The sequence below is a fragment of the Macrosteles quadrilineatus genome, unplaced genomic scaffold (genome assembly GCF_028750875.1).
Source record: "Macrosteles quadrilineatus isolate MER2022 unplaced genomic scaffold, UCM_ALF_1.0 Scaffold_10__1_contigs__length_6754688, whole genome shotgun sequence".
Taxonomy (NCBI): domain Eukaryota; kingdom Metazoa; phylum Arthropoda; class Insecta; order Hemiptera; family Cicadellidae; genus Macrosteles; species Macrosteles quadrilineatus.
Genome location: NW_026542603.1, coordinates 3,465,229 through 3,492,943, shown reverse-complemented (window position 1 = coordinate 3,492,943; position 27,715 = coordinate 3,465,229). Strand labels below are relative to the sequence as shown.

The 27,715-nt window shown below is 34.1% G+C and overlaps 1 protein-coding gene across 1 annotated transcript; it reads left to right on the top strand.

Moving 5' to 3' along the window:
• The first annotated feature begins 1,087 nt into the window (after positions 1-1,087).
• On the top strand, positions 1,088-27,546 carry LOC129004687 (E3 ubiquitin-protein ligase MARCHF2-like). The gene is made up of 5 exons (XM_054433249.1): positions 1,088-1,469; positions 7,262-7,424; positions 13,081-13,244; positions 16,405-16,622; positions 23,741-27,546. Exons 1-5 carry the CDS (start codon positions 1,242-1,244, stop codon positions 23,895-23,897), a joined length of 930 nt encoding a protein of 309 aa, XP_054289224.1. The 5' UTR covers positions 1,088-1,241; the 3' UTR covers positions 23,898-27,546.
• The last annotated feature ends 169 nt before the right edge of the window (positions 27,547-27,715 follow it).

The window sequence follows — 27,715 nt, the reverse complement described above, 5'->3', positions numbered from 1 at the left end:
AAGTAGACATTTCAGTGTAAATCCAATCAGTCAAATGGAAATTCGCTTAGTCTGCAGGTTTGCTGCAGCGGGGGTATTTCAATTAATAAGCGAAATAATAAAAACCAGATAGTACCCTGAAATTCATTTTTATTTAAACTGATACGTATTTCGGCACTAAGGCCATGATCACAGTATGAGCTATATCTCATACTGTGATCATGGCGATGGCCTTAGTGCCGAAATACGTATAAGTTTAAATAAAAATGAATTTCAGGGTACGGTACTCTGGTTTTTATTATTTCGCTTATTAATGTATATATATAAATTTGAACGAATGGTGTTTTTGGCCTCTGGGGACATCAAAATGAAAAAGTAAATCGGTCCCGGGCTTAGGTCTTACCATGAGACCTACGGTAATAGCTACTTCCCTATAGGGAAATTCGCTAAAGAAAAACATAGTCTTCTTTTCATAATTTTGAGCTATATAAAAAGAAACCATCCTATGCCGGTTCTGTTTTTTTAAACATATTCCAATAGAAATATTGACCATAGAAAATCAAAACAAGTTCAAAAGTGTTTTGATCAGAAATGCATTTTAGCCTCTTGAAGAGTTGTACAATTTAACTGATGTGGAATGCTGATGTATGTAGATAACTGTCAATTTCATAACCGAACAGTTCAACATTGTACTGAGTTAGATTAAGGAACTGTGACGCTATTTATTGTATTGCTGTACATGGAACAAATAAAGAAGTTTTGAATTTGAAGTTGTCTTAATGACTGAAACCAGTAATTTACAGAGGAAATCAAGATTTATTTGCCTACGAACCTGAGAAATGTTCACAGGTGCACTACTTTGGTTGCCCAAGTTAATACGTTTATTAAACTTTAAAGCACTAAGATTTAAAACAAATTTAAAGCTTATACCTCATTTATAGTACAAAATCAATGGCTTAAAGATATTCAAATCCCCTCTAAACTACAACAAAAAGTTGCCAGATCAGCTGATTCACTTTTGCCGTCTGTGTTATTTGTTAGTACTACAGCAATCATTCCATTCCCCATCCCCCCATCCCATCCATCCAATCAATCCATTCATTTTGAGCAGAACAGAACAATAGGCATACATACTGCTCACGTAAACATTTTGTAGTCTTAGTATTTAGATTGAAAGAATGTGTTGTTTTATTAGCTAATGGTAACAAATATATGTGGCGTTATAATTTGAAAGATAAACCAGTGTTTGTAAAGTGACTGCAATGTCAAAAACTGAAAATCAGACTCAGGTTAGCAATCATGACAGGACTGGATCAGAAGAAAGAACTGCTGGCGCTTCGAGCCTGTTTATTCCTGATATCGGGAACGATGTTAATCGTACACATATAAATGACTATTACCAACCAAGTTTTAGTGAGAGCAAAAACTATAAAACCGAAAAACTGCAAGTCCAATCATCGAGTTGCCTTACTATGTCCACTGACCTGCAGGTGAATAATTGCATTTAAATTACTGTTTTCCTTATTAATTTACCTATATTTTACTTCTTATTTTCATTTATCACATTTAAACAAATGGGATTTAAAATCATAGTTTAATCTTGCTAGGCAGATTTCAATGAATCAACATTTTATAAATTATCAAGCTGCAATGGCTGTGGGTTTCTCTTTAATTGGGTCTAGGTCTAAATTACCATATCAACAGAAGAAAAGAGAAGACGGGTTAAGTTAAATTTGGCCTGCCCAAGCAACAAATGAATGAAAATTTCAGCAGATAAAGGTAAGCCATGTTTATACAAAGCCATTACAGACACAGGACAGTCAGGATGAGGGGAAGGTTACCTGCGGGGCTATAGAATACAGGGGCTAGTTCACGTCTTTGATGTAGCACTTACCGACACGGCCCCGCTCCCCCACCTCCTGTGACGTCACCGGGCTGACAGTCGGGCCTGTTTCCATTACGCGGCCAGCGACATTCTCACTCTTTTACATGCTCCCCTACCGTTGTACGAACATATTTCTCATATGATACTTATATCGTTTTATTCTGAATTAACTGTAGAATCCAAATATCCAAACAGTTTTTAGTTTACCACAAGTAAATTGGTTTTATAACAACAAACGTAGAGAAACTACAATAATGAAACTTGAAAAAGTCACTAAGTGAGTAACATTTTAATTTTCGGGTTAGGCACAAACTTTCAGCGAGAAAACTGTAGTCAATCAGTTCTTTCATAGTAATTACTTAATTCTTAAATACCCCTAACAGTTCATTAATAAATCGTCTCAAAAGACGATTGTTACAACTGAGCGCTGGCGGGTAATTTTGCCGCTCGCCTCGCAAATTTTAGGTTGTTGTTATGGCAACACTGCATCAAATACGCGTGAAATCAACTTCGCTCTTTCATTGTTATTCGCATCTTCTGTTTGTTTCTGAAGAATATAGAAGAAAAATGATCAGAAGATGAGTAGGCTAAGTGGCTAAAATCAGCGAACTAGGATACAACTATTATAATAAAAATACTATCGCATTAAAACGATCTTTTAGGTACTTATTTTCTACGAATAAACACTTTGTTCAACAGACAATATAAAATTACCTAAACCATTACACATTCCTAAAAGATACCCAACCAAGTGTATTAGAATATATGACCAGGGGTACCGGAATATCAAACAAGATAAATAACATTCTAAGCCTTAAGTCTACACAATTCTTAAAATTCAGTTTTTAGCACTACCGTAATTACATGTTTCACTAAATAGAAACAGTGCAATTGTTTTATCACGATCATAACATTTTTTTACGATCTTGTTATAAACAGCACGATGCGGACATGTGCGGAACGGTGTAATGTGATCGCCAAGTTTATAAAGCCTAACTTCCTGAAAAGCAATAAACGACCCGTTGGTTTTATCGAGAATTTCAGGCTAATTATTGAAGTAGAACTATTAATGAATATTTTTCTCGCCCAAAGTTTGTTCCTATCCCAAATATTAAAAAAATCCCCGCTTAGTGACTTTTTGTAGTTCACAAGTTTGTAATCCTCATAATTTTCCCCTTTTAAAAAAACATATTATTGATCATAACTAAAATATTTTTGGACCATCAGATTCTGTAAGTTAATGCACATTACAACGATATAAGTTTCATACGGACAATTTAATTGTGTACATTTAGGGAAGCGTTTAAATGAGCGGTTTGTATATGTGCCGCACGCTAGCTACACCCGTGGAGGCAGCCCGGTGACGTCACAGCCAAATGGCAGTGGTTGGGACCACTTTGCTAGTCGACGTGAGCCAGCCCCTGTATTCTATAGTCCCGGGTTACCTGCCTCTTGGTAGGCCTATTTCAACCTCAGCGAAGTAATCTGCCCACATACTGGCTTCATGTGAGTTATTCTACACACTATTTTTAAACAGAATACAAATACTACAAAAACAGTATTTTTACTTGTATACAAACCAAAAGATTAACTTTCAAAATTACTTAATCAGCCCATCATTGCTCGTCAGTATGCTCCCTGACCTCACTAAGATTACCCTAATAACTTACATGCCATGTCAGCTGATTTTGTGGAAAAGTAATCGGCAATTGCATGCTGCATAAAACAAATCTAGGCCTAACAACATTTTGAAGCCTTATTACAGATTTTTTTGTTTCTCCGTTTTAATTCAAAACGCGATTTTGTCTTGGAAACACACAAAAACGTCCTAAATACATTATGTTCTAATAAAGGGTTCTTATAATACAACGCTTTTCATTGGACACTTATAGTCAGTTCCCCACTTAAGTTAATAGAATGAGAATGAGAATACTATGAATTTCTTCATAGTATGAAACATAACGCCGAGGAAAACTTTATGCTTAAATTCGAGTAATTGTAGCTACATCTTAGAGTTGTTTAAACACTTGTTAGAAACTAATTTTAAATAACTCTGTTTGCGTCGTCAAGGTTCCCCTACATTATTTCTGCTCTCAGTTTTAGTTGATAACTTCTAATGAATGCTAAACAATCTGCTTCAATTCGAATTAACATGCTGCAACAAAGTTTTTCCAGCATTGAGAATTAAAGAAAACTGTTGCCTTAGGCCTACTGATAACCAGTGTTTAGTAATTTAAGTTGGGCCATTTTATTTCTTTGAGACATCCCCCTAATCAAACAAATTTTCTTCGTGGAGAACCCTGAAAAGTTAGGTGATATCAACTATTTCATGTGGTCCATTTTTTGCCAACTTAACTGTCATAATCTGCTTTGAATTAGCTAAAGCAGCAACACCATTGAGAGTTGGTTAACATATTTCAATGTGTTGTCTGTCAGTCTCACGTTTTTCAGTGGAGTTTCTCTAAATACCTGTCCCAACATTTTGAAAGTAAGGATTCATTTGTCGAAATAGGATGGATAACTCTTGTAGCTATACGATTTGGATAGCAATTTTCATATTCTCTTTTTGAACAGCGTATATTATTTGCCTTTCCTAAATCATAAAAATAAACTTGACCGTAACAACTTGATCGTTGAATACATAAACACTAATTCCTTCACTTATGTTTGGTCTAATATTGCCACTAAAACTTTCAATAGCAAATGAGTTGTTGTAGCAAACTTCTTATTTTTGACTTGAAATGTCTGGATTGTGTTGGTAAATTCAGTCAGTAGACCTTGTATAAGTTTTCCCGAGGAACTGGAAACATAACCTAGAAGTAAACAATCCATTTGTGTTTTTTTCTCAATTGAAGTAGAGCGAGTAATACAAAAGTTTACAATAAAAATATAAGGTCCGCCAAGATTTGGTATAATCTTACTACTTGAACTAGGTAATCATAGTCAAGGCATTAAATATAGTTTATACTAAATGTTTTGAAATATCTTGTTTTGTCATTGTCAGAAGTAAACATTTCTTGCATGCATTCATTTGATCTGACATTAGGCAAGTTTATTTTAAAACCGTGACAACACTATGTGCTTCGTACATTTTTTTACTTCCAAAGTGAGTTGCTGAGCAGAACCATCGATGTATAGCAGAACTGGCAAATATACATATCACCAAGTGAATGTGTATCTGGATGGGTGTCTGTTAGACCAAGCCTCTCTATTTCTACTCTCCTCATACGTGCATAAGATATCTTATTATTAATTGTCTCCTACTCACGTTTTCAATATTTCTTCTTTGAACCTGAGGCATTTTCTGTTCTTCCTACAAAACTGATTCAATTCAATACAATTCTTCCTACCGGTTTAACTTGGTCTTAACCTACTGAATATTACAAACATTAATATTTACTCCCAAAAAGCTAATGAGTTTCTTTTTATAAACAGCTGTTTTTGGTTTTTAAATTTCTCCTATGTATTTCTTATGGGGAAAACCCGACCTTTGAGAGGGTCTCACGCCCTTCAAATATTGGTCCACAAATAAGGGAGGAGTTGCGTTAACAAAAAACGGCTTCACGTATTATATATATAGATAGATAGATTTTCTATTTAAATTTTATTTTTACATATGATTATAGCCTATTTTTAATTTTGTTAGTTTTAAGAATGAGGTTATGGTAAACATGGACTAAGTTTCATCAACAAAAACAAACAAAGACAAACAACCACCTGTTTTTTACACTTAAACAATATGGTGTGCAGTGATTTCTATTCTTACACATTGATAATTTATTTCTGAGTTTGTTTAAATATTACAATAATTTGTTTTACATTTGAGCTTTTTAGGGACCTACATGCCACTAGTATATACAGGGTGTTTGGTACTCAGTGTGAAAAAAAATTTTTGGTGTAAGTACAAAGTAAATGCTATTTCTCAATTACCTGTAAATGGATTTGAGTAGAAAATGTCATTTTCGTGTTCTACATTAAATTTTGAATAAGAATAATACAAAATGACAGAGGATCAGTTGTAAAAACTCCATCGTAAATAGATTCAAAGATAAAAATTAAGATGTCTGATAAAAATGCAAAAAACATTGGTCAATTGCATTTGTTCACACCCTGTATACAGGAAAGTGTCGGAATATGTTAAAAACTGCGCCATTTTATAAGCTTTCCAACCATATGCTACACTATTGAGGTTAAGATATTTTTTTGTTTATTTTAGTGGTTTGAATGCCAGAAAACAGGGAACTTTTTTACTGTTTTTACTGTTCAAGCTGAAACAAAAATACAACTTTTGCTTAATACATGCTGACTTTCTATGTTTTAAATGATAAAGACGCCATGCTTTGTAGTCTTCAAACCACGAAAGCGTACATAAGCAGACAGAAAGCTCAATGGTGTAGCATATGGTTGGAAAGCTTATAAAATGGCGCAGTTTTTAACATATTCCGACACTTTCTTGTATACAAGGTGTGAACAAATGCAATTGACCAATGTTTTTTGAATTTTTACCAAACATCTTAATTTTTATCTTTGAATCTATTTACGATGGAGTTTTTACAACTGATCCTCTGTCATTTTGTATTATTCTTATTCAAAATTTAATGTAGAACACGAAAATGACATTGTCTACTCAAATCCATTTACAGGTAATTGAGAAATAGCTGTATTAAGTTTAAAAACATTGTAATTTTTTAAAAACATAAAATAATTCTTTGGGAAGCTAATTTTTAGACTTGGGACATTTTATATGCATCATCATACTGCATTTACTTTGTACTTACACCAAAAATTTTTTTTCACACTGAGTACCAAACACCCTGTATATATATATATGTTTGTTAGCACGATAACTGGAGCAAAACCTACATTTATTCGAATGAGTTTGCGAACCAGCATGATCTGACTATGGAAACAGGGGTTTTATGGGGTAGGTTTTTCCCATTTTTGACCCAAAAAACATAAAATTTACCTAGCAATTTCTTTCTAAACCATTTTGTAGAGCTTAAAAAGCAAACAATTTAGTACATTGAGTCGTTACTATGCGCTTAATGGTTACGGAGAAAAATCCCAAAAATTTCCATGTTATTCTTATGGAGAATTAGAAAACTGTTGTGTTGTTTATGAACATATTTTGATCAAATTTGGAAAATGCATTTATTTCTTACTAAGCTATTACATTTTACATAAAAAACACTTTTACCCTCCCTGTTGCAGCAAACCTAAGTACTCGTTAAACTAGTTCTATTTAAATAGGGAATAAATGGCCTCGTTGCAGAAAGTCATCATCAGAGCAGGTGTCAAGTAGGCCTACTAACACATTCTGCATTCTGCCTCACTTCCAGATTTTTAAAACATTTATTGTAGTCTAATTGTTATTCATTCGCTAATGTCTTTCTACAGTCTGATTCTACGATGGGTCCAGACAACATTCCAGAAGATGTGATGGTAGTAAGGACCTCGGCAATGGGGCCCTATCCTATGTCTCTTCTAGCTTCAAACTCCCCGATGAATAAAAGCATTTCCAGCTCCGCATCAGGCAGCATCTGCAGAATCTGCCTTGAAGGTAGACTAAGCTACATGTTTTGTTTTTCACCTGTCGGGAATTATGCCAAACTCGAGTTTGTTTAATAACATTTACCTTAGAGTCTGTTCACAATATTTAAACAGCTTAAGGGGAAGGTTTCCTTAATTCTCCTGCCAATTTTCGATTAAATTTAATTCAATTCAATTAGTCAACCAGTTAACAATATAGACTTAGATTAGTACATACAAGCATTTTAAAAAATTAACAAGATAACAAAATATACATTTGACAGCAAGCAGGTGCAGTGCAATACAAACAAACCACTTTGACAATTGAATTATTGCAATATTTACAATCTAGAAATACAAATCTGAGCAACATAGGAAGAGTGATATGAAGTGTGACAAGAAAACTGGAAAGAGAGGAACAAAACTGCCCAAAGTAATAAGCCAATCTATTACTTGACTTAACAATGAAACAAAACAAAAAGCAGTTGGCATTAATAAGACAAGACAATGTGACTAGCAATGCGACAATAAACATTAGTGGTATATAAATTATTGAAGTTGTAATAAATATGAAAGTTATAACAAATAAGAGAAAAGAAAAAAATCAATGTTGATTAGTAATCATAACAATAAAACAGTGGTGACATCTAAGTTATAAAAAAATAATATATAACGATTAATTTATATATCAGTGTTAGGCTGTTGTTTCATACTAAGAGTATCCTGATAATTAGACCAATTTGTTAATACCAAGGAAAAAATGTGGTTCGGATTCCACTATAAACTGTAGGTCCCTTAGTTGCCATTACAGTAGCTGAATGGGCTATTAATAAACAGCTGTGTCTAAGGAATATGTCCGCTTTAGTCACTAACAAGACTACAAGATCGCGCCACTCATCCCACACTCATCTCCATTCATACTTTGCTTGAAGAAAAAAATTATTGAAAGAAAAAGAAAACTATCATTTAATACTAAAATAAAATGAAAAAATGTTAAATTACTCAATAAGTGTGTAGAATATATTTATTTAATTATTTTCCTTCAGGTTTTCTATTTTTATTTTACCCTTAAAAATAATTTTATATTATAAAAGCAGTACCGGCAGCCCTGTTATTCCATTATTCATTAATAAAACATCATTCATAAATATAATGTATACTAAAAGTTACTTTCATGGCAACAGTTAGCAGTAGGCTTAGGCTAAAATTATCAAACGAGGCATAGTTTTGACCTCGTTTGTTGCTAGTTATCTCTTGATTTTACTTCGTTAGTGTCGTTGACTTGAGATTGGAAACCCCAGTTTCTAAATGTAGCAATCTACATATAAAATACATACATATTAAATCTATAACCATAAATCAATATATGATTTTTTTGTACTTTTAACAGTATACCCTAATTCTTTTGAGTTTAATAACTTTATTAATTGCACTAATGTAATCAGTTTTATAGTCAGCTGTTACCTCTGTGAGATATGATAACAATGCAATCCACTCCCAAACATCGTTAAAACCTAAATCTGGATATATTTTAGTTAAAATACATGTTGATAGTTCTCAAATTAAATATGATTATTAAAATAACCAAAAATGAAGGAATATATTGCCCCCCGAAATGTGTGCCTGTGTATTCTAATTGGAGTTTTTTTATATTTTTATTCTAACACAATTGTGAAAGCTACTGGCTGTGTCACCATTTTGAAGTACAGTAGACCCCCTCTTAACCGACCTCGTATTAACCGATAATCTGATTATCCGCCTTCGATCGTAAAATAATACAGTTTGTTTTAACCGACCTTGCTTTGAGAGCAGCTCGGTTTAACCGCCGCTTTCTAGGAATCTCGGCACTTCCGCTCCCACGCTGGGCGATGAGAACTGAACCATACGCTTATCTCCACAGGATATGACTAACAATAAGTTATTTTGTGTTGATCACAAAAAATATTGCATAGCCTATTGTCAGTTTGTCATCATCGTTCGTAGCTCAAGCACATCTGATCTGATTTGTTATCTGTGCGGCAAATTTATAACATCATAAAATGTGTTACGATTTTGAGAACTGATTACTGATTATCTTATCACCGGAGTAAACAAACAACGCAACTTGTAGGGAAGGCAGGGAAGGGGGGTTAACAACTCCAAGGTCAAGATAGTTTTTGTGCCTCGAGCCTCCAGTGAGAGGCTATAAATAAACGTCCTGTTTTGTAACAAAATGGTCCCTTGTATCTTTAATGTCGACAAAAGGTTTTGTACTATATTACAATGTTTTTGGAAAGCATCCATTAATACATTACAGTACTAAAGTTATTAAAATAGGAATTTTATTGACTCTTGTCTAGTGTTATAATATATTCCACTGAAAGTAGGCCTATTTGACTTAACCGTGTTTTGTGTTTATTTGTGAATTTTCTATAAATATGAAAAAGGAGATAAGAGTAGTTTATTTTATAAATAATACAAGTATGACTTCAAAATAATGATTATATAATTCCAAATGAATAGCAGTTCATTATGTTATTATTTTAGGGATTGCCCGTTTTATCCGACCTTTTGAGTTATCCGACCTAGGTCCGGTCCCATTAGGGTCGGTTAAGAGGGGGTCTACTGTAGCTGGGTAGGACCAAGGACCCACTAGAAAAACAGGCCATGCTGCAGCGCGGCGTGCACGCTACCCTACGTCACAGTGGTGTAGTATAGTTGTACTTAAATTGCCAAACGTAAACAGCCAGCTTATTTACCTAATACATATGGGATATGGCAGTAAATCTATCCATAAGTGTGACCAGGGCCGCATTTAGCTAAACGGCGCCCCTAGGCACACAAAACAGTTGCGTCCTCCCTGCCGTAATATTGGTCGCGAAACGTAAATAATGTCACGATCATTATCGTTGAGTTGTATATACAAGGATAATCCGTTGATATTTTAACTAAATCAACTCCTGTAAAATGTATAATATTGTATTAAACTTAGCAGTAATTGGCATATGACCTGTCCCTATACTACACCTCTAATGAGACTAACTGAACAATGATACATACTTTCCGTCAGAAAATCTTAATCTTGTAAAATGTGGAAGTGGAACATTTACAATACCATATTGTACCATATTATATAATTATTCTGATATACACAATAGCACAAAATACGTTTATGATGGACAACATTCATGTCCCAAACCATCATGTAAATTGTCGTTATCTAAATATCCACCTATTTCCTATTTCATCATCTCTAAGCGAAATACCGGCACGATTCAACAGTGTTTACTAACATAACAAAGCATATAAACAGAACGACTCAACAGGTAAGTTAACAGGAGAGAATTACACAGCTGAATTTTGGCAGTCGCTGCAGGGATGTCGTCGGGGCTCGGGACTACCGCAAAATGAAATATCACACGCAAAAGAGCAGGTTATTCCAACTGAGCTATAATAATAACTGGAGTCACCACTCTGTGTTTAAAAAACGTACCACTGTTTTTGCTGGGTTTTTTTTCAGGTTTCGTGTTGTTAGGTTGGCCGTGTGATCGGTTGGTGGGACTTTTCAAATTAGAGGCATCCTGTTGTTTTGTTGATAGTAAACAAAAAATATGTCAACATTATGATTGCAATAAGTTTATTTATTTACTTTACGAGCAACCCATTTTAACAAGATCATAAATACAACAGCGATGGTTCAATATAAGTTAAGTAGGTGGGCCTGTAGGGCATTGACAAAAATAATTACACTAGGCGTAGTAAAAATAATTACCAGGAAACTTGACTATTTTCACCATTAATCATAGCTTGAAAATAAGTTAGTATTTAGCATAAAAAACAATTCATAATGTTTCAAAATAGGCCTAACTTTAAATACATGACAGGTTTTAACGTTCAATAACTTAAATAAGTTGAAGTCCATCAAATAACGGATAACCACAAATAAATAGCATGGATAGGTTAGAATGAATTGAATTTGACAGCATCCCACCAACCGATCCCAAGGCCAACCTACAAAACACGGAGAACAAACCAGCATAAACAGTGGAACGTTTTTTTATGTTCTTTCTATGTTTTATGTTTTTTTCTTTTATGTTCTCTGGTTTTTATGTTCAACCAGAGAGTAGTGACTCCAGTTATAATCTATTTACCTCCATGGTTATTCCCAACACGGCGGCAGTACCAAACAATGCAATCTTTCTTCTTCTTCAATTTGCTAACTACACGCGGTAAATTCAAACTACACTCGGATGAGCCCGTGCGTCAGTGGGCTGGTAGCAGGGCTACCGGTCTGACGCGCGGGGGCGTACGTTGGATTCATTCAAGAGGTTAAAGTTTTGTGCCCCCTTAAATTTGGCGCCCTAGGCCTGGGCCTAGTGGGCCTAACGGGAAATGCGGTACTGAGTGTGACGTCATGGATCCTGCAGCATGGCTTGTTTTTCTAGTAGGCCTTGGTAGGACACCAAGGGAAATAAAAACAAAGTCATTAAGTAACGGTTCTTTATTATTAAACCATAGTATTATTAAATGTCGATAAATGTAACATGTGAACAATGATTTGTTATTGAATCTAATCCGATTGATAAGTCTTCAATCGTAAATACTTAATACTTTAATATTTTTCAATGAAGTGGTGATAATACAAAGTACAAAGTAGGTATTTTAAGCCAAGTATGAATGGAGATGAGTGTAGGATGAGTGGCGCGATCTTGTAGTCTTGTTAGTGACTAAGGCCGACTTATTCCTTAGACACAGCTGTTAATTAATAGCCCATACAGCTATGGCAACTAAGGGACCAGTTTATAGTGGAATCTGAACCACAGTTTTGCCTTGGTATATACAAATTGGTCTAATTTTCAGGATAGTACTGCGGATAGTTGTAGTACTCACTCGTGCGGTCGGTCGGCATGCCTATAAATATCCACAATTTGTAACCTCCTAGTAGCTGGATTACAGGACGACGCCAACCGTGTTGCTGAATTGATATTAACAATCTGTTTAAACGGTTAAGAGTCGTGTGTCAGAATTTAATATAGGAAGAAGACAAATTTTAACCTAAAGTAAGTGTAAAATCGTAATTTGTGTCAAGTTAAGAGACCTTTCATAATACCGTAAAACTCCAACTATGTAAAGTGTATACAAAAGAATTTTTAAAAACATGAAACAACAGTATAGTAAATAGAATTTTTATTTAAGAAGACAGAAGCCTTGATCACAGCAAAATCCTCAAGTTTTGTGATCAAGGAAACATGTGTGACCTTTTGTCAACAAACAAGGACAACATGTGTTGTCTTCTGTGATAGCGGAAAAATCCTAAACACCTTCTGCGATAAAATAGACAATATCATCGTCTCCCACGGAAATGTAAAGATCATGATTTTTTTCCCCGCAAACACGGTGAAAGCTTGAATTTTTCAATCTTTAAATCTGTGCATACGTATTCTGCAATCGCGATAGTAAAAGCTCAGCATAACTCGGCCTATTACCCTTAAAATACCTCGAGTTATCCTAATTTTTTATCATAAGAATGTGGAGCAGTCCCAATTGATTAAGATAGTTGGAGTTTTACTGTACTTTGATATGAGTCTTGACCCACCGCTCTGGCATATTCCTCTTATGTCCCTCCATGAGAAAGAATGTACAAATTGACACTTAAAATGTTCACTAGTTATGTAAAAAGGTGTTAAAAATACTTTCAAATGTTACAGGCGACTGTGTAGAAGAGCTGATTTCCCCATGTGACTGTATGGGCTCCATGGGAGTGGTGCACATTTGTTGTTTGGAAAAGTGGCTCTCCACCTCAAACTTGGACCGATGCGAAGTGTGCAAATTCCAGTTCAAAGTTCAGCGAACTCCTAGACCCATTATACAGGTAATTTAATCAACTGACGTCTTTTTTGTAACAAATTAAAAACCATAGATGATTGTAAGCATACTGTTTTCTTCAACCCTCTGTTTCATAATTCTATTGATGTGGAACTATATACCATGTTTAATTGTATGCTGGTGTCCATTAATGTCTCCCTGCAAATCCTTAGATAACCTAATACAGCACCGTCAAAGTTAACTAACTGAACGAACAAATGTTTCTTAATTTAAGTGCCAGTGTGGTAGCACCTATTGAGCCTCTAAATGTGTCACTTTCTCCCAGGATTACTAGTGAGATACACTATTACTATACTGTTAGTGCCCATTTAAAATTAATAGACAATGTGAATTATCAATTGGGGAAAAGTTTTGTTTACTGACTCTTTTAAACCAGTAGGCTTATCACATGCAGATTTTTTTTCTTGATTTGATACATTGATGTGATTCAGAAAATTTTGATTTGAATCAATATGGCATGATGCAGCACAGCATGATTTTCTTTCAAAATGATATTACAACTTGCATTACTGTAAATTATCATTTACCTTAAAAATAGCAAATAAATGTACTTACTACTTAGTAAATTTGTTTGTGAACAAGATGATAGTTACTGATCTAACCTCCTGCTGATGGACAATGCTTATTTTATGGTTAGCTTAAGAAAATCCAGACTTAAATGACAATTTGAATAACAGATACACCAAAGCAATTATTATTATTATTGACATGTATTAAATAAAATACATTTGCATAAGATTTTCTGATGCATCAGGACAAAATCGATGCATTGGGACAAAATCGATGCACCGGGACAAAATCGATGCATTGAGGCTAAACGGATGAATTGGTATTTTGATGCATGCTGAATTGAATCGAGATTAGATTATTCGAAATATTGATGCATTTTTATGCATCCCACACCACTAACAGATAAAACATAGTCTGGGCTTACGGCTATGATCCTAGGGTGACTTGCCCATCGAATGACCGGTTAAGGGTAAAATTCTTTGTCAACTTAACAATGCTCTTAAATGAGAGTATTAATTGTATATATTATTATACCTACTTCTTGGTTGCTATTTAAGGGTTTGCCCTGTATCGTCAATTGTCCCTAAAAGATCAATTAGGCCTACGCATGTGAAAATTGTTTTTTTGTACACTAAAGTCATGAGTCCAGTAAATGACCGATGCCAGTGAATGACCAGTCCTATGCCAGTGAATGACCGACTTCGGAAGGTTTAGTAAATCACTTATAAAATCAGTAATATACAAAAAAAGGAGATTTATATTGTTTAAAAATGTTAACAAAGTTTAAAAGAAAAAGCCTAATGCTATATGAAAACATAATCAGAATTATATAACATTTTACATGTAATGTAAAAGGAAAACGTAGGCAGGCCTGGTTAGCTGATGGAAAAACGTCTTAAAGTACAAAAGAGGATATTGGGTTGGGACAAAATAAGTAGATGACTTCAGTACGGTCATTCACTGGTTAGGACAAAGAAAATGAATTATAGTTTTAATCTGATATCGATAATTATATTTCTTAATAATTTCTGAGCATTTTAATTTTTAATAGTAAATTGTAAATTAGAGTCCAAACCCAGTAAAAATGACCGGGTGGTCATTCATTGGTTTAGCCCAGGAATCTGTTCTAGTATGTGACCGCTTGAATAAAAACTTATCTTTATTTTTTGGCTTACGTATGAAAACTGATAGTTTAAGAGTAATATACATTCTTAATACAGTAAATAAATGGTAGTAAATGGTATTAGTATAAATCGTAAATGGTAGTACATGGTATTAGCCAAATAAATCGCCATTCAACAGCTTTTTTTTCACAAAAATAAGGTAGGCTAATGAAATATGCCTTACCTGCAGAGTTCTTATAGTGTCAGAAGCTAAAAACGAAAATTCAAAACATGTCCAAGTTAAATCATCAAAATAAACATAAATTATTAACAATAATAAAAAAATGACGAATAAATATGAAGAATAGAGTAATATCTATTGTCCAAACTATTTTTGTTTCATTCCTGTCTTAATTTAACTCTTATTATAGAGATGATTTAGAGTGAAACGGTCATTCATAGGCAGCGGTCATTCACTGGGCAAAGTCACCCTACTAAGTCACAGATTCTGCGGAGATACTCTTGGTCTCATTCTGTTGTCTGTTTTACAGTGGTTGTTCAGCAGGCAGAGTCATGATGGGCCTCATAGATTCTGCGGAGATGCTCTGGGTCTCATTCTGATATAATTTTTACAGTGGTTGTTCAGCAGATAGAGTCGTGATGGGCCTCACAGATTCTGCGGAGATGCTCTGTGTATCATCCTTTTGACACCTATCTGCCTCACCTCGGTGATTCTGCGGAGATGCTCTGGGTCTCATTCTGTTGTCTGTTTTACAGTGGTTGTTCAGCAGATAGTCGTGATGGGCCTCACGGATTCTGCGGAGATGCTCTGGGTCTCAATCTGTTTTCTGTTTTACAGTGGTTGTTCAGCAGACAGTCGTGATGGGCCTCACGGATTCTGTGGAGATGCTCTGGGTCTCATTCTGTTATCTGTTTTACAGTGGTTGTTCAGCAGACAGTCGTGATGGGCCTCACGGATTCTGTGGAGATGCTCTGGGTCTCATTCTGTTATCTGTTTTACAGTGGTTGTTCAGCACACAGAGTCGTGATGGACCTCACAGATTCTGCGGATATGTTCTATGTCTCATTCTGTTATCTGTTTTACAGTGGTTGTTCAGCAGACAGAGTCGTGATGGGCCTCACGGATTCTGCGGGGATGCTCTGTGTCTCATCCTGTTGACACCTATCTGCCTCACCTTGGTGATTCTGCGGAGATGTTCTGTGTCTCATTCTGTTATCTGTTTTACAGTGGTTGTTCAGCAGACAGAGTCGTGATGGGCCTCACGGATTCTGCGGGGATGCTCTGTGTCTCATCCTGTTGACACCTATCTGCCTCACCTTGGTGATTCTGCGGAGATGTTCTGTGTCTCATTCTGTTATCTGTTTTACAGTGGTTGTTCAGCAGACAGAGTCGTGATGGGCCTCACGGATTCTGCGGGGATGCTCTGTGTCTCATCCTGTTGACACCTATCTGCCTCACCTTGGTGATTCTGCGGATATGTTCTATGTCTCATTCTGTTATCTGTTTTACAGTGGTTGTTCAGCAGACAGAGTCGTGATGGGCCTCATGGATTCTGCGGGGATGCTCTGTGTCTCATCCTGTTGACACCTATCTGCCTCACCTCGGTGTATCTGTGTGGGATGGGTTCTCTGGCGTATCTTCACAGAGGTGCTTGGGAAGGAGTCGGGCTTGCATTTCTCAGTCTCATCGTGCTTTTTACCTTCTTCCTGTGGGGTTTCACCACTGTCAGGTAAAAAGGATCTTTATTCACCACATTTAAAAAAGCTCTTTTAAATGTCCTCCGTCGAAAAAAAAGTGATCAGGCAATCATGAGCTTTTTTATAAAGATTCATGGTTACAAAGCACTTGTAGGTGAGTCGGTGGCTCAGTTGGTAGGTCACAGACTTCGGGCCCAAAGCAGCGATGTCCTGAGTTCGGATCCTGGTCACTGCCGAAAACATTTTATCAGTGCAGTTCACCTTGGTACTGTACCGGCTAACCCTTTGCTTTGCTGGATCCGTTCCACGCACAGATCTGTAGTCTATGTGGACGGGTAAATGCAAGATTAAAAAATGCCGCCAACCTCTTTTTTGAAAAAGAAAAAAGAAAAAACAAGCAGCTCCGCTATGCTTAGCAAACTTTCTTATGAGGTAATTTTTTTTGAAGTAATACACTACCTGGTGATTCCTTAATCAGAACTTGTGTGTTGAAATATCAATTGACAGATCCGACCAGACTGTTTTCTCTGATTGTTTTGGTAGCATACAGATTTTTATTGATTTAAAGGTTGAAAAACACTTGATTACAGTTCAATTAATCTTTCAACGTTTTTAGGTCATAAATATAATCTTATTTTAAACTTACCAGTCTCCAAAATATTATGGTGTAGGCTAATCCTGTGATAGATTTGTTTTGGGGCGTATGAAAATACTTAAAAGTGAAGCAACAGCACACACAAAGCATTTATTTCATATTTGTTTAGACTTGCTTTGAATGAATTCATATTTGTTGATCACTAAAGTTTGTAAGGATTATTGGTTTTTTTTTTTTTTTTTTTTTTTAATAAAGCACTGTTTTCATTCATTTATATTTGTTGTTCACTATTCAGCAATCACGTGAATACTGTACTGTGTGTTCCCACAAGCATGGGGTCAGCTGGGAATTCAAGCAGTGGGTAAAGAATGTACATTTACTGTGTGGAAAAAAAGCACATGTGGTCAAACTCTAGTGGAATTTCAAGCTGTGAGAAAAGAAGCTACTATTGCTGCATAACAAAACTCTAGGCGTTGAGAAAATTTAAAACTTTGGAACTAGGTAGTTAATAAATGATTTTTAAGTATAACTCGTGTAGGAGTAGTATTCAAAAAATTATAAGCGGACCTGAGTTAAATTATCCTTACAATATACCTCCTTTGAAAAAGTATGTAAATGATGGAGCGTATGTACAATGTACATACATTTACATACATATTTTACATACATGTAATGTACATTATACATGTAATGTACATTATACATGTATGCAAGTGTAAATGTATGTAAGTGTAAATGTATGTAGGTGTAAATGTATGTATGTACATTAATGTACATTTTTTATACCTAGATGTAAAATACATTTACATACAGTTGTCAATGAGGAGTACATTGTTCTGAAATGTTAACCTAGCTATTAAGCTAATAGCTAAAAGTAATTGGCAAAATGATTGGTCTTAGTGTCTAATCTGCCAGTCATTTTATTATGTTTTAAGAGATTATGTAATATATCGATCAAATACATTAAGTGATTCAACATAGCTATGAGCCCGTTATCTTGTTACTTATCTTTGTACTCACAAAACACATTTATCTCTCTTCACTATGGCATTGTTTTACAAGTAAGATTTATCTGTTATGACTCAAATCTGAGGAGAACTATATGACTCAAGTGTTAATATGAACTATATGGATAATGTTAATTCTGTGTACAGTAGACTCCCTCTTATCCGGACTCCTCGGGACCGAGGCCAGTCGGGATAAAGTTTTTCCAGTTAAACGGACCGTTTAAATGCATACTGGATACAGTATTATATGACTTAAATATAAGAGAGCATTGTAAAGGGTGCGCCAAAAAAAACTGACGGTTTCTGTTTTGTAATAAGTCAGCTGTTATACTAGCTAGAGACCTCATTGTTGGTAAAACATCACGTCGTCAAAAGAAAGTTACTGTCTAGTGTGGTGCAGTGTGGTGTGGCACTGTTTGGAGTCATCGGACCATATGTTTTTTAGGACGAAAGTGGGAACACCCCCTGTCACTGTAAACTCGGAACGCTATTTGGAAATACTGAGGGGGTTTTTGGTTCCACAACTGCGGATGTTGTGAGGGATAGACATGACTAACACGTGGTTTCAACAGGAAGGCGCAACTTGTCATACAGCCAATTATTCAATGTCAGTTTTGCGTGAACTCTTTCCCGGTAAAGGGATCTCTTGGTTTGGTGATGTGCTGTGGTCAGCTCGATCCCCAGACTTAATTTTGTGTGACTGTTGGCTGTGGGGATACTTAAAAAGCAAAATGTTTGTTTCGAAATGTCAAACCATCCCTGAACTGAAGCAGTGTATCAGGGAAGAGATTGCTTCTATTCATCAGGCGAGGGTGACTGCAAATATGCAAAAAAATGGGAAGCCTGTGATTAGGAGAAGGTGATATAACCTGAGTGATATAATTTTTCATAAATGAAAATGGCATAGTTGTGTGTACAATATAACGTTCTTTAATACATGAAATTGTAGTTTGTTCTTGAGTTATTTATTATTAAAAACCGTCAGGTTATTTTGGCGCACCCTTTATTTAGACCATTCGTCTACAGATATCAGCCAGTCGTCTACTGATAATAACCATGACACAACATTGCAAAGAAAACGAAGTAAAAAGAAAGACTATTACTATTACCATTACCTTAAGTATAACAGTTGACTAGACTATTTATCCAAAGGTACTAGTTTAATTATTTATCGTTTATTCCATACCTTATTTAAAAAATATTTTAGTATTTTACATAATAAATTATAAAGAAAAGAAATATCTGATGAAGTGTACATACCTGTATCTTGCTCTTTTATTATCCTAGTGTCATTTTGTCATTCAGTAACAGCACTTCTGATGCTGATCATCTCAATCTGGTTTGGCATCAGCAAGTAACTCAAGGAAGAGGTGTTTTATAATTTTTTGAAAGTTTTACAACAGTAAAATGACTTTTTTCGTAAGTTAGATGGGGTTTCAAAAAGCATATTTCTATGAATTAACTTCTTTGTAAATAATCTGTAACTGTTTTATGATTTTGAATAAAGAAATTATCTTTTTGCCTCTACTTCCTTATAGTTTCGTTACACAATTTTGTCAGCCATTTGAGCAAAGGGGTGGTGTAAGATGAAAGGGGGAGGGTCTATAACCTTGAGTGTCTCGGGACCTGGCTGGTGAGAGTGATTTATAGTTTGTTTACTTCCTACTACCCTTCCTTCCGAGAAAAAGACCCTGCAGTTTTAAAAACATTGACTTACAGTTTAAAAACATTGACTTGTGTTGCTAATTAGGGCACTAAGTGTCTCTGTAAGTTGCCAAGTTAAGTTGGCATTTAATTTTCTTTTCTCTTGATTTAATAATTTTATTAATATTATAAATGTGAAAGTTGGTGTTTGTTTGTTTGTTTGAAGTTCAATCACACACTAACTACTGGTTAGATTGGGCTGAAATTTGGTATGGTGATAGCTCACACTCCCGATTAACACATAGACATATTCTTATCTCAAAAATCCTTTCGGGCTCCACCCCAGTGGCTCTGGAGTTTCCCATGTTAACATTATGAGTTTAACCTTATGATATTTAAAAGGAATTAAAGAATTTTGTCAGCTGTTTCAACTACAGTTTCTTGCAGTGTAGGCAATTCCCAAGTCATAAAAGTTACAACAAAATACAACAAGAACAGTACAATTGAGAGAAAGTTACCAGCTCAAAAAAAATTAGAAAAAGACAAATTTAAATGAAGTAATATCAGAGAAAAAAACAATTAAAAAACATTCTGTGTCACATTTCACATCTGTAGGCTAAATAAGATATGAAAATGAAATAATATACATAACTTAAATACAATTTTTTTCATATTTTATTATCAATAAATATTATAAACACAGATAGAAGTTAAAACAAAAAAGATCCCTTAATTCATAATTTTGGCCCAAGACCCAAGGGCCAAAATTATCGGCCTGACCCGACCCGACCCGAACCAAAAAAGTCAGACCCATACGATTAATCAAAATAACAGGGTACTGTAAAATGTATTTTTTAAATAACTTCCAGGTTTCAGGCTTTTTCTAAAACTATCTCCATCACATTATGAGACACTTCATCACATTTCGTTAGCCAACTACCCAGAGCCGTCTTTATAAAATGCGAGGCCTGGGGCAATACATAATTGCGAGGCCTTGTTTAACCAAGCTCACCGGAGGGTCCGGGGAACGTAAAATTTTGTAAAATTATACTTGTAAAGTCGTCATTTTAAGCACTTTGACGAAAAAAAATGAATATTTTACACTCTGAAAATAGGCGTAAATATTATTGCTAATTACACATATTATTGTTCCAATTCCAAAGTGTATATCTAATATTGCACACAAAATTATTTACAATCATTAATAAAAAAAAAATTAACACTTCTCCTTTACTGTGGATTGTGAATTGAATTAACACTTTGTAAATTAAACAAAGTGGCGGGACGACAATTAATAGTGAATGCTTATAGGCTATCTTGTTTATTTATTTTTTGTCAAGTTAGGTTTATTGTGTTTTCGGCAGTTGATCTGTGAAGGGTTTTAAAGGTAAAAAATATTACATAAATAATTGTCAATGAGATACTTGCAAATTCGTCATTTTAAGCATTTTGATGAAACAAATGAATCTTTTACACTCTGTAAATGGCCGTTAATATTATAGCCAATTGCATACGGTATATTATTGTTCCAATTCCAAAGTGTATATCATAAATATTGTCCACGAAGTTCTTTACAATAATTAATAAAAAAATGAACACTTCTCTTCACTGTGGATTGTCGTCCCGTCACTTTGTAAATAGTAAATGCTCATAGGCTAACTTGTTTATGTACTTTTTGTCAAGATAGGTTTATTGTGTTTTCGGCAGTTGGTCTGTGATGGGGGTTTTAAAGGTAAAAAAATATTACCTATAATTGTCAATGAGTTTTTAATAATAAATTAAAAGAGGTAGTATCATTACAGTGTAATTGATTCACAGTATTACTTTTTACTTTAATGACAAATATTGTCATAGGTTTATGTTTATTGCAAAATGCGAGTAGTTTACAGTCAGTCTTATCCACGCTGATTATCCATTCAATCCAGTAAACATTTACATCTGTAAATGAATTGAACTTAATTAATCATACAATAGAAGTTTAATGGCACCAGTACCAGTAAGAGTAAGCGTATGACTCACATTCTCCGGGGTGGCTGCCGCGAGGCTCGGGTTCCATCATCGCCGCCGAGCTGTCAAACGTTTGATATTCTCTTGTGTTTTAAATGTCGTTCGTAGGTTTTTAATCGATACAACAATTGATATAGTCTAATTCATAATGTATCTGTCTGTCCTTTATTTTCATTCCAAAACATTAACTTATTTCTAGTGATAGTAAGGCCTCGCCGGAGAAGGCCTCGCCGGGCAGGCCTCGCCGGAGAAGGCCTCGCCGGGCAGGCCTCGCCCTAAGGACGGCGCTGCAACTACCCACTCTCCACCACTGAAAGTTCTTGTTGCCTAGCTCATGATTTGAATTTTTGATTGTGGTTTGTGTTATCCCGGGTTTCGGTTTAACCGGTTGTAATTGAAAGTGTAATCAACCTTAAAGTTAGTTAAGAATACAATGGAAACTCCATGTACAATATCGAAACTTAAATTTATTTAATTAAAATACAAAATTTATGGTAAAAGAAAATAAGGGGTTCACAATAAAGTTTACAATGAGTGGGGAATGAATTTAATAATGAAAGCTTTAGGCTAAGCCTATTACAATAGTTCTAAAGGTTCAGGTGTTATAATTTATTGCATGGATCTTTATCTCAGGTGGGGTGATCGAGCGGCATTTGAATTTAATCTTGTGATTTTATATAGCCTAATTAAAATTTTGTTTGAAATATAAAATAGGTTCAAATTATAGATTGGTTGAATTAATTAAAGTTCTGAATATTAAGCTTCTATTAGTTTCTTGACTTTGAATTTGAGTACAAATGTCCAAAGGTTAGGCCTAAAAATGTTTTAATGGCTTCCAAAGGGGAAATGTCTATTGGAGTGATCTCACCAAATTGATGTCTTCTTCGCAGCAAAATTTCTTGATGTTGTAACTTAATTATTAATGTTTGTAATAAGGACGGTTCTTTTTCAATCGAATTTCACTAATTTAGGTTCAGATATAGACACTTTTTTATAAATTTTGATATTAAAATAGGTAGTATCCAATTTACATCTTCATACTAGCTCAGCTCCATTGGAAGTGATGATGGTTTGATGCATTGTTGCACTCACATATGTCAATGCTGACTTAATCACATAAAATTGTAGGCCACTGTTCACACATATATATTATAACAAATTTCATTTGCTATAGAGCTATATTTGAATTTTGAAAAGTTATTTAAATAAAATTATATTGAATTTGAAGCAATTTTGTTACAAAAATTATAGGCTATTATTATATATTTACATGACATTAGGTTATTTGAAAATTTCTATATTATATTGTTTCGATTCAATTACCTATTGGTCTGTTTGGTCATATATTATACAAGGTTTGATAAATTGACATATTGATACAAAGAAAACATATGGTGAAAGTTAAATTATTCTATTAAAAAAATATTAGTGAAAATATTGAATTGTTACAAAAGGGATTTTATTGTATTTAATCATGTACGACAGAAGTTGGATGGATTTAAACACTACCAGTTAAACCAATTTGAACCATCCAGAAGTTAATATTGGATAAGTTTGGTAATGAAAAATTTGAAAATGGGAAAAACTCTTTCAAATTGTAGTACTGACTATGCCATATAAGTAGGTTAGATAGTAACAAGTGCAGGGTTTGGTCTATTCTCTTATAAAATAAGTAAACAATTCCAACAGGGTTGAAACCCTAATTAAAATATTCCAGATTTGACAGTCATAATTTTAAACGTCATAAATGTCGCTATTGCAAAAAAAAAACACATGCAGAAACCTAACAAAAATTATATTAAAAATAATATAATTTTTAGTTAACCTCTTTTAATCCAGCCACAGTTTTGTGATATCAGATTTATTCTTTCAGAAAATCACATACATTGTTTCTCAGATTTCAGTGGCAAAGCATGAATCGGTGGCGTATGAGCAACCAGACGGTTCACTTGGTAGACTACAGCAAAGTGAGGCGAAAACGTCAGTGTGGTCCGACGCAGTGTAACGCTCACCGTACTACGCCCTCGGCCACCTCCACGCTACCTCACATCTAGCCCCCTCCCTCCTATCCACCACTCTCAGGGCGGCCACATAATTGCACCATTACCACACAGGAATATTATGCGCGATTTTTAGTATAAAATTGTGATTTAATTTCCAGATTTGTAAACAAGTAAGTATGCTCTTTTCTATGAAACGGAATATGATGCAATTTTTGCATCAGGCTCTCAAAAGCGCTCAAACACACCCCTGATAGGTGAATTAAAATTTAGTAAAAATAGATTAAAAAATATCTTTCTATCACTTTTTTATGCAGATAAAATTTACCAGATGGCAAATACTAATTATATTTAAAAAAAGATGTTACAATGGCAATCAACATTGACTTTTCACACTGGTCAATCAGAGACTGTGCGTCTGTTACAAATAAATTTGTTGCCTTGCAAATTTTTACAGTGTAATCAACAGATATATCAAAAAGTGCTGGAAACGTTTTTTATTTAATAGTCTGCGTAAAACGCTATTCAAGTAGTTGGTTGAATTATTTCCATTGGTGTCTTTATTCTAAGTTTTTGAAATCTAATTTGTGCCATAAATTACTCAACTACCTAAACAAACTCATGTTCACAGTATTTTTTTAATTGCATGACTCCTGTTCCAAGCCTGGGCATATAGATAAAATTAAATCAGTTTTACAGTAGCTAAAAGTTTGTTTTTACATTACTCTGGAACTTTGTGAGCTAAGTCAGTTGGAGCGTTTTATATTCTACTGCGAATTTGTGTGGCCACCCTTAGGTTTTAGCCAAAGTAGACACGTTTTGTTTTGATTTGATCAAAGTGTTGCTCTTTCTGTGATTCTAAGTTGTGTTTGCTCAATCGTCCACTGTTTCAATCAAGTACCTATTGTAAATACTTTATCTGATTGGTTTTGAAGGTCATTGTTTTTTATCACTCCGATGTAACTTGATACTGGCACTGCTTGGCTATTTAGATATTTTAGTTGTATAGAGTGGTCAGATATCACTGAAAGTGCTTTATCCTTGTTATTCGATTCATAGTTTTTATCTTGAGTGAAACTCAATTTTATTTAGGAATAATTAATGGTGATAAGAATTTTAAAAGAAATCGACGACAGTTGATATTTAATAAAACTTGTTATTGTATTTTAGTCAGCTATATTATATAGTTAATTTATAATCATAATAACAGGATGATAATCATTATTTGTTATTTACGGAGTAACAGGGAATAATGTTTAATGAAATACGTTCTCCTCAGAATATCCACTTGGTTTATAAATAGTGACGTTTATAGGGTGTTTGATGAGATTGGGTTTAGTTAGCATATTGATAGGGTATGGTTTTGTTGGTTGAAGATGAAAAATCAATTTTACAAGATCAAGTCCAATGCAAGTTTGACCTGAAGTTCAGGCCGCTGATTAAGTCAGAGAAATGCGGAAGAAATTCATGTTGAAAGAGTAGCAGTGACTCTGGCAAATACTCGTGTTTCAACTGTGAGCTTTCACAACAATTTAGTTTTTTTAATGAACAGGATTTTACCACCTTGTGTGGGTACCTCATAGTGTATGAGTTGGTTAAAAACCTCCACTAACCTATGTTTACACGAGATATAAAATTGCCGAAGTAAACTCCTTTGAAAATGACAATACTGTAAGTTTGCATTTTTTACTCATAAATGGTTCTACATTTTTAGGAAATTGTTACTTTTGTTTTGACTTTATCTTTTTACTATTGTTGTTATAAAATGGCAAATCCTTAAAATATTCATATGAGTAATATAAGTAAGATCTGGCAAGAAACAAAATGTATACAACATAAACTAACTATTAGGAAGGAATATTTATTGTTTATCTTTTCTCATTGCTTAGTGTTTCCTTAATTGTTTGTGTAATAACTTGTGACATTATTTTGGTTTTTAGTCGAATGAGTGATATTACATTCCCCCCTTTCACCTACTAATTTATGTAAACTTTTTGCCAAACATTAAAAAAAAATAATCCAACTTGAACCATAAAAAAGTTTTTGAGTAAATCCCATTGAATCCTGCCAGGAAACATGTTTAAGTTGCCCACAGGGTTCTGTTGTTATTTTAGACGCTGTTATCTGTTTGAACTTAAATTTTATCTTGTCAAGTCACTTTTAAGCGTGTTTAACTAGAACAGACCTCAAGTTTACCCTGGCTGTATTTTAATCAGCAGGCGCTAACTCGTTAAACTCTACTGCGCTAAAGATTTAAACAACACTTTGTCCAAGTAGGTTTTCAAGCTGTTGCCTGAATATTTGAAATAACAGATTTTAGACTTGAATTTAGGCTAAACCCAATCTCGACATCCTCTTGTTATTGTCAAATTGCTTTTTAACTTGTAAAATATATATTTAATATTACGAATGATTCCAAAGTATTTTTGTTTTTGCTGGGTTGTTGTAAATTATTACCTTTTCATCCCTCAAGTGCCTTGAAAACCGAGACAATTGAATTTGCAACTGTAAAATAATTGCTTTTGTAATCGTAAAATCATAATTGTACAGTAAAAGTTTTCTAGACAAACTATTTCATTGATTTTTTATAGGCTATAGAATGCTATGTATTACTTGAATTTTTAGGTTCTACTGCAATATTCATCTAATGTGAAATATTATTGAGTTAAAAATACAATTATGGATAAAAATAAAAAATAATCTTTTATTATTTGAATGCACGCTTGTGTTGAAATAAAAATTCAATAGTTTGAATACTCTAAATAATGTTTTAAATGTATAATTCAAATTTGTCTTCCTCGCAGTTTATTGGTTCAGTTGCTACAATCTTTTGTAACTTCAATTTTAAATTTGCCAACCATTTAAAAACTTTATTTTTTATCAATGATTATTTTCTGGTTTGTGGAATTTTCACTGTAACCAACTGAAAAGAAACCAATTATTTTATTCTTGTACTTAAAAATGACAATCAACCCATATTCTTATATTCTTAATTTTATAATTTGAAATATGATCTTAAAATATGTTGAAAATATGTTTTTTACTACTGTTTTAAGAGTATTTTGTGTAGCCTACCGGTACCTTAAGTAGTTTGAAATACAGTATGTATATAACTATATGAATTTGGAAATTTTAAATCATACCAAATTCAATCTTGAATTGGTGGATGACTGGTTTTGTTTTTGATGTATAACTATCTGGTTACTCCAAGACTATATTGAATGTAAACTTCGGATTTTGGATGCTTTTTTTAATCAATATAACCATATTTTAAACACTCTTTCACCTCTTTACTACAAAATCCCTGACAGCTGTTGAAATAACTAATAATTCACTCCACTAATATCCCAGTATAAACTGATTATTAAAGTTTGTTTAGCTTTAAAAACAGTCAGAGTGACATAAATATGAATGTACACAGATTACTGACTTTCATGCTCTTTGAACCAATAATGTAAATTTCTTTTGTCGTTTTAATGTAAATATATTCATACAGTCACCGCAGTGACAAAAAAATGCTGTAAGTAAAGTTGCCTTTTACAGTACGCTTTGTAACGTGCAATGAAATGGGTAACAGAGAAATATTTATTTAAACATTGTGATGGTATGATGTATATTTTTTGTATGTATATATTTGTAAAATGTGTCTGAGGCCTTTGTATTGGATAATAGTGCATTAAACTTTATTTTTTGTAAAAACATATTGAACAGCTTAGTTTTTATTGAAACCCATCCAAAATAACCATCCTCTTGTCTGAAATGTTTTGTTTACTGTCAACTTTTCAGGACGACTGTTGTTCAATTAAAATATTGTTTATCGTGTAATCCAAATTGTGTGTCTTCAGGTCAAAACTAGATATGTTAACTCATGA

What these genes read in the sequence shown, in the direction of transcription:
- LOC129004687 (XM_054433249.1), top strand. Translation starts at nt 1,242, where the DNA reads ATGTCAAAAACTGAAAATCAGACTCAGGTTAGCAATCATGACAGGACT. An exon ending in CTGCAGAATCTGCCTTGAAG is followed by an intron (nt 7,425 to 13,080) that starts GTAGACTAAGCT and finishes CAAATGTTACAG; the next exon opens with GCGACTGTGTAGAAGAGCTG. An exon ending in TGGGGTTTCACCACTGTCAG is followed by an intron (nt 16,623 to 23,740) that starts GTAAAAAGGATC and finishes ATTGTTTCTCAG; the next exon opens with ATTTCAGTGGCAAAGCATGA.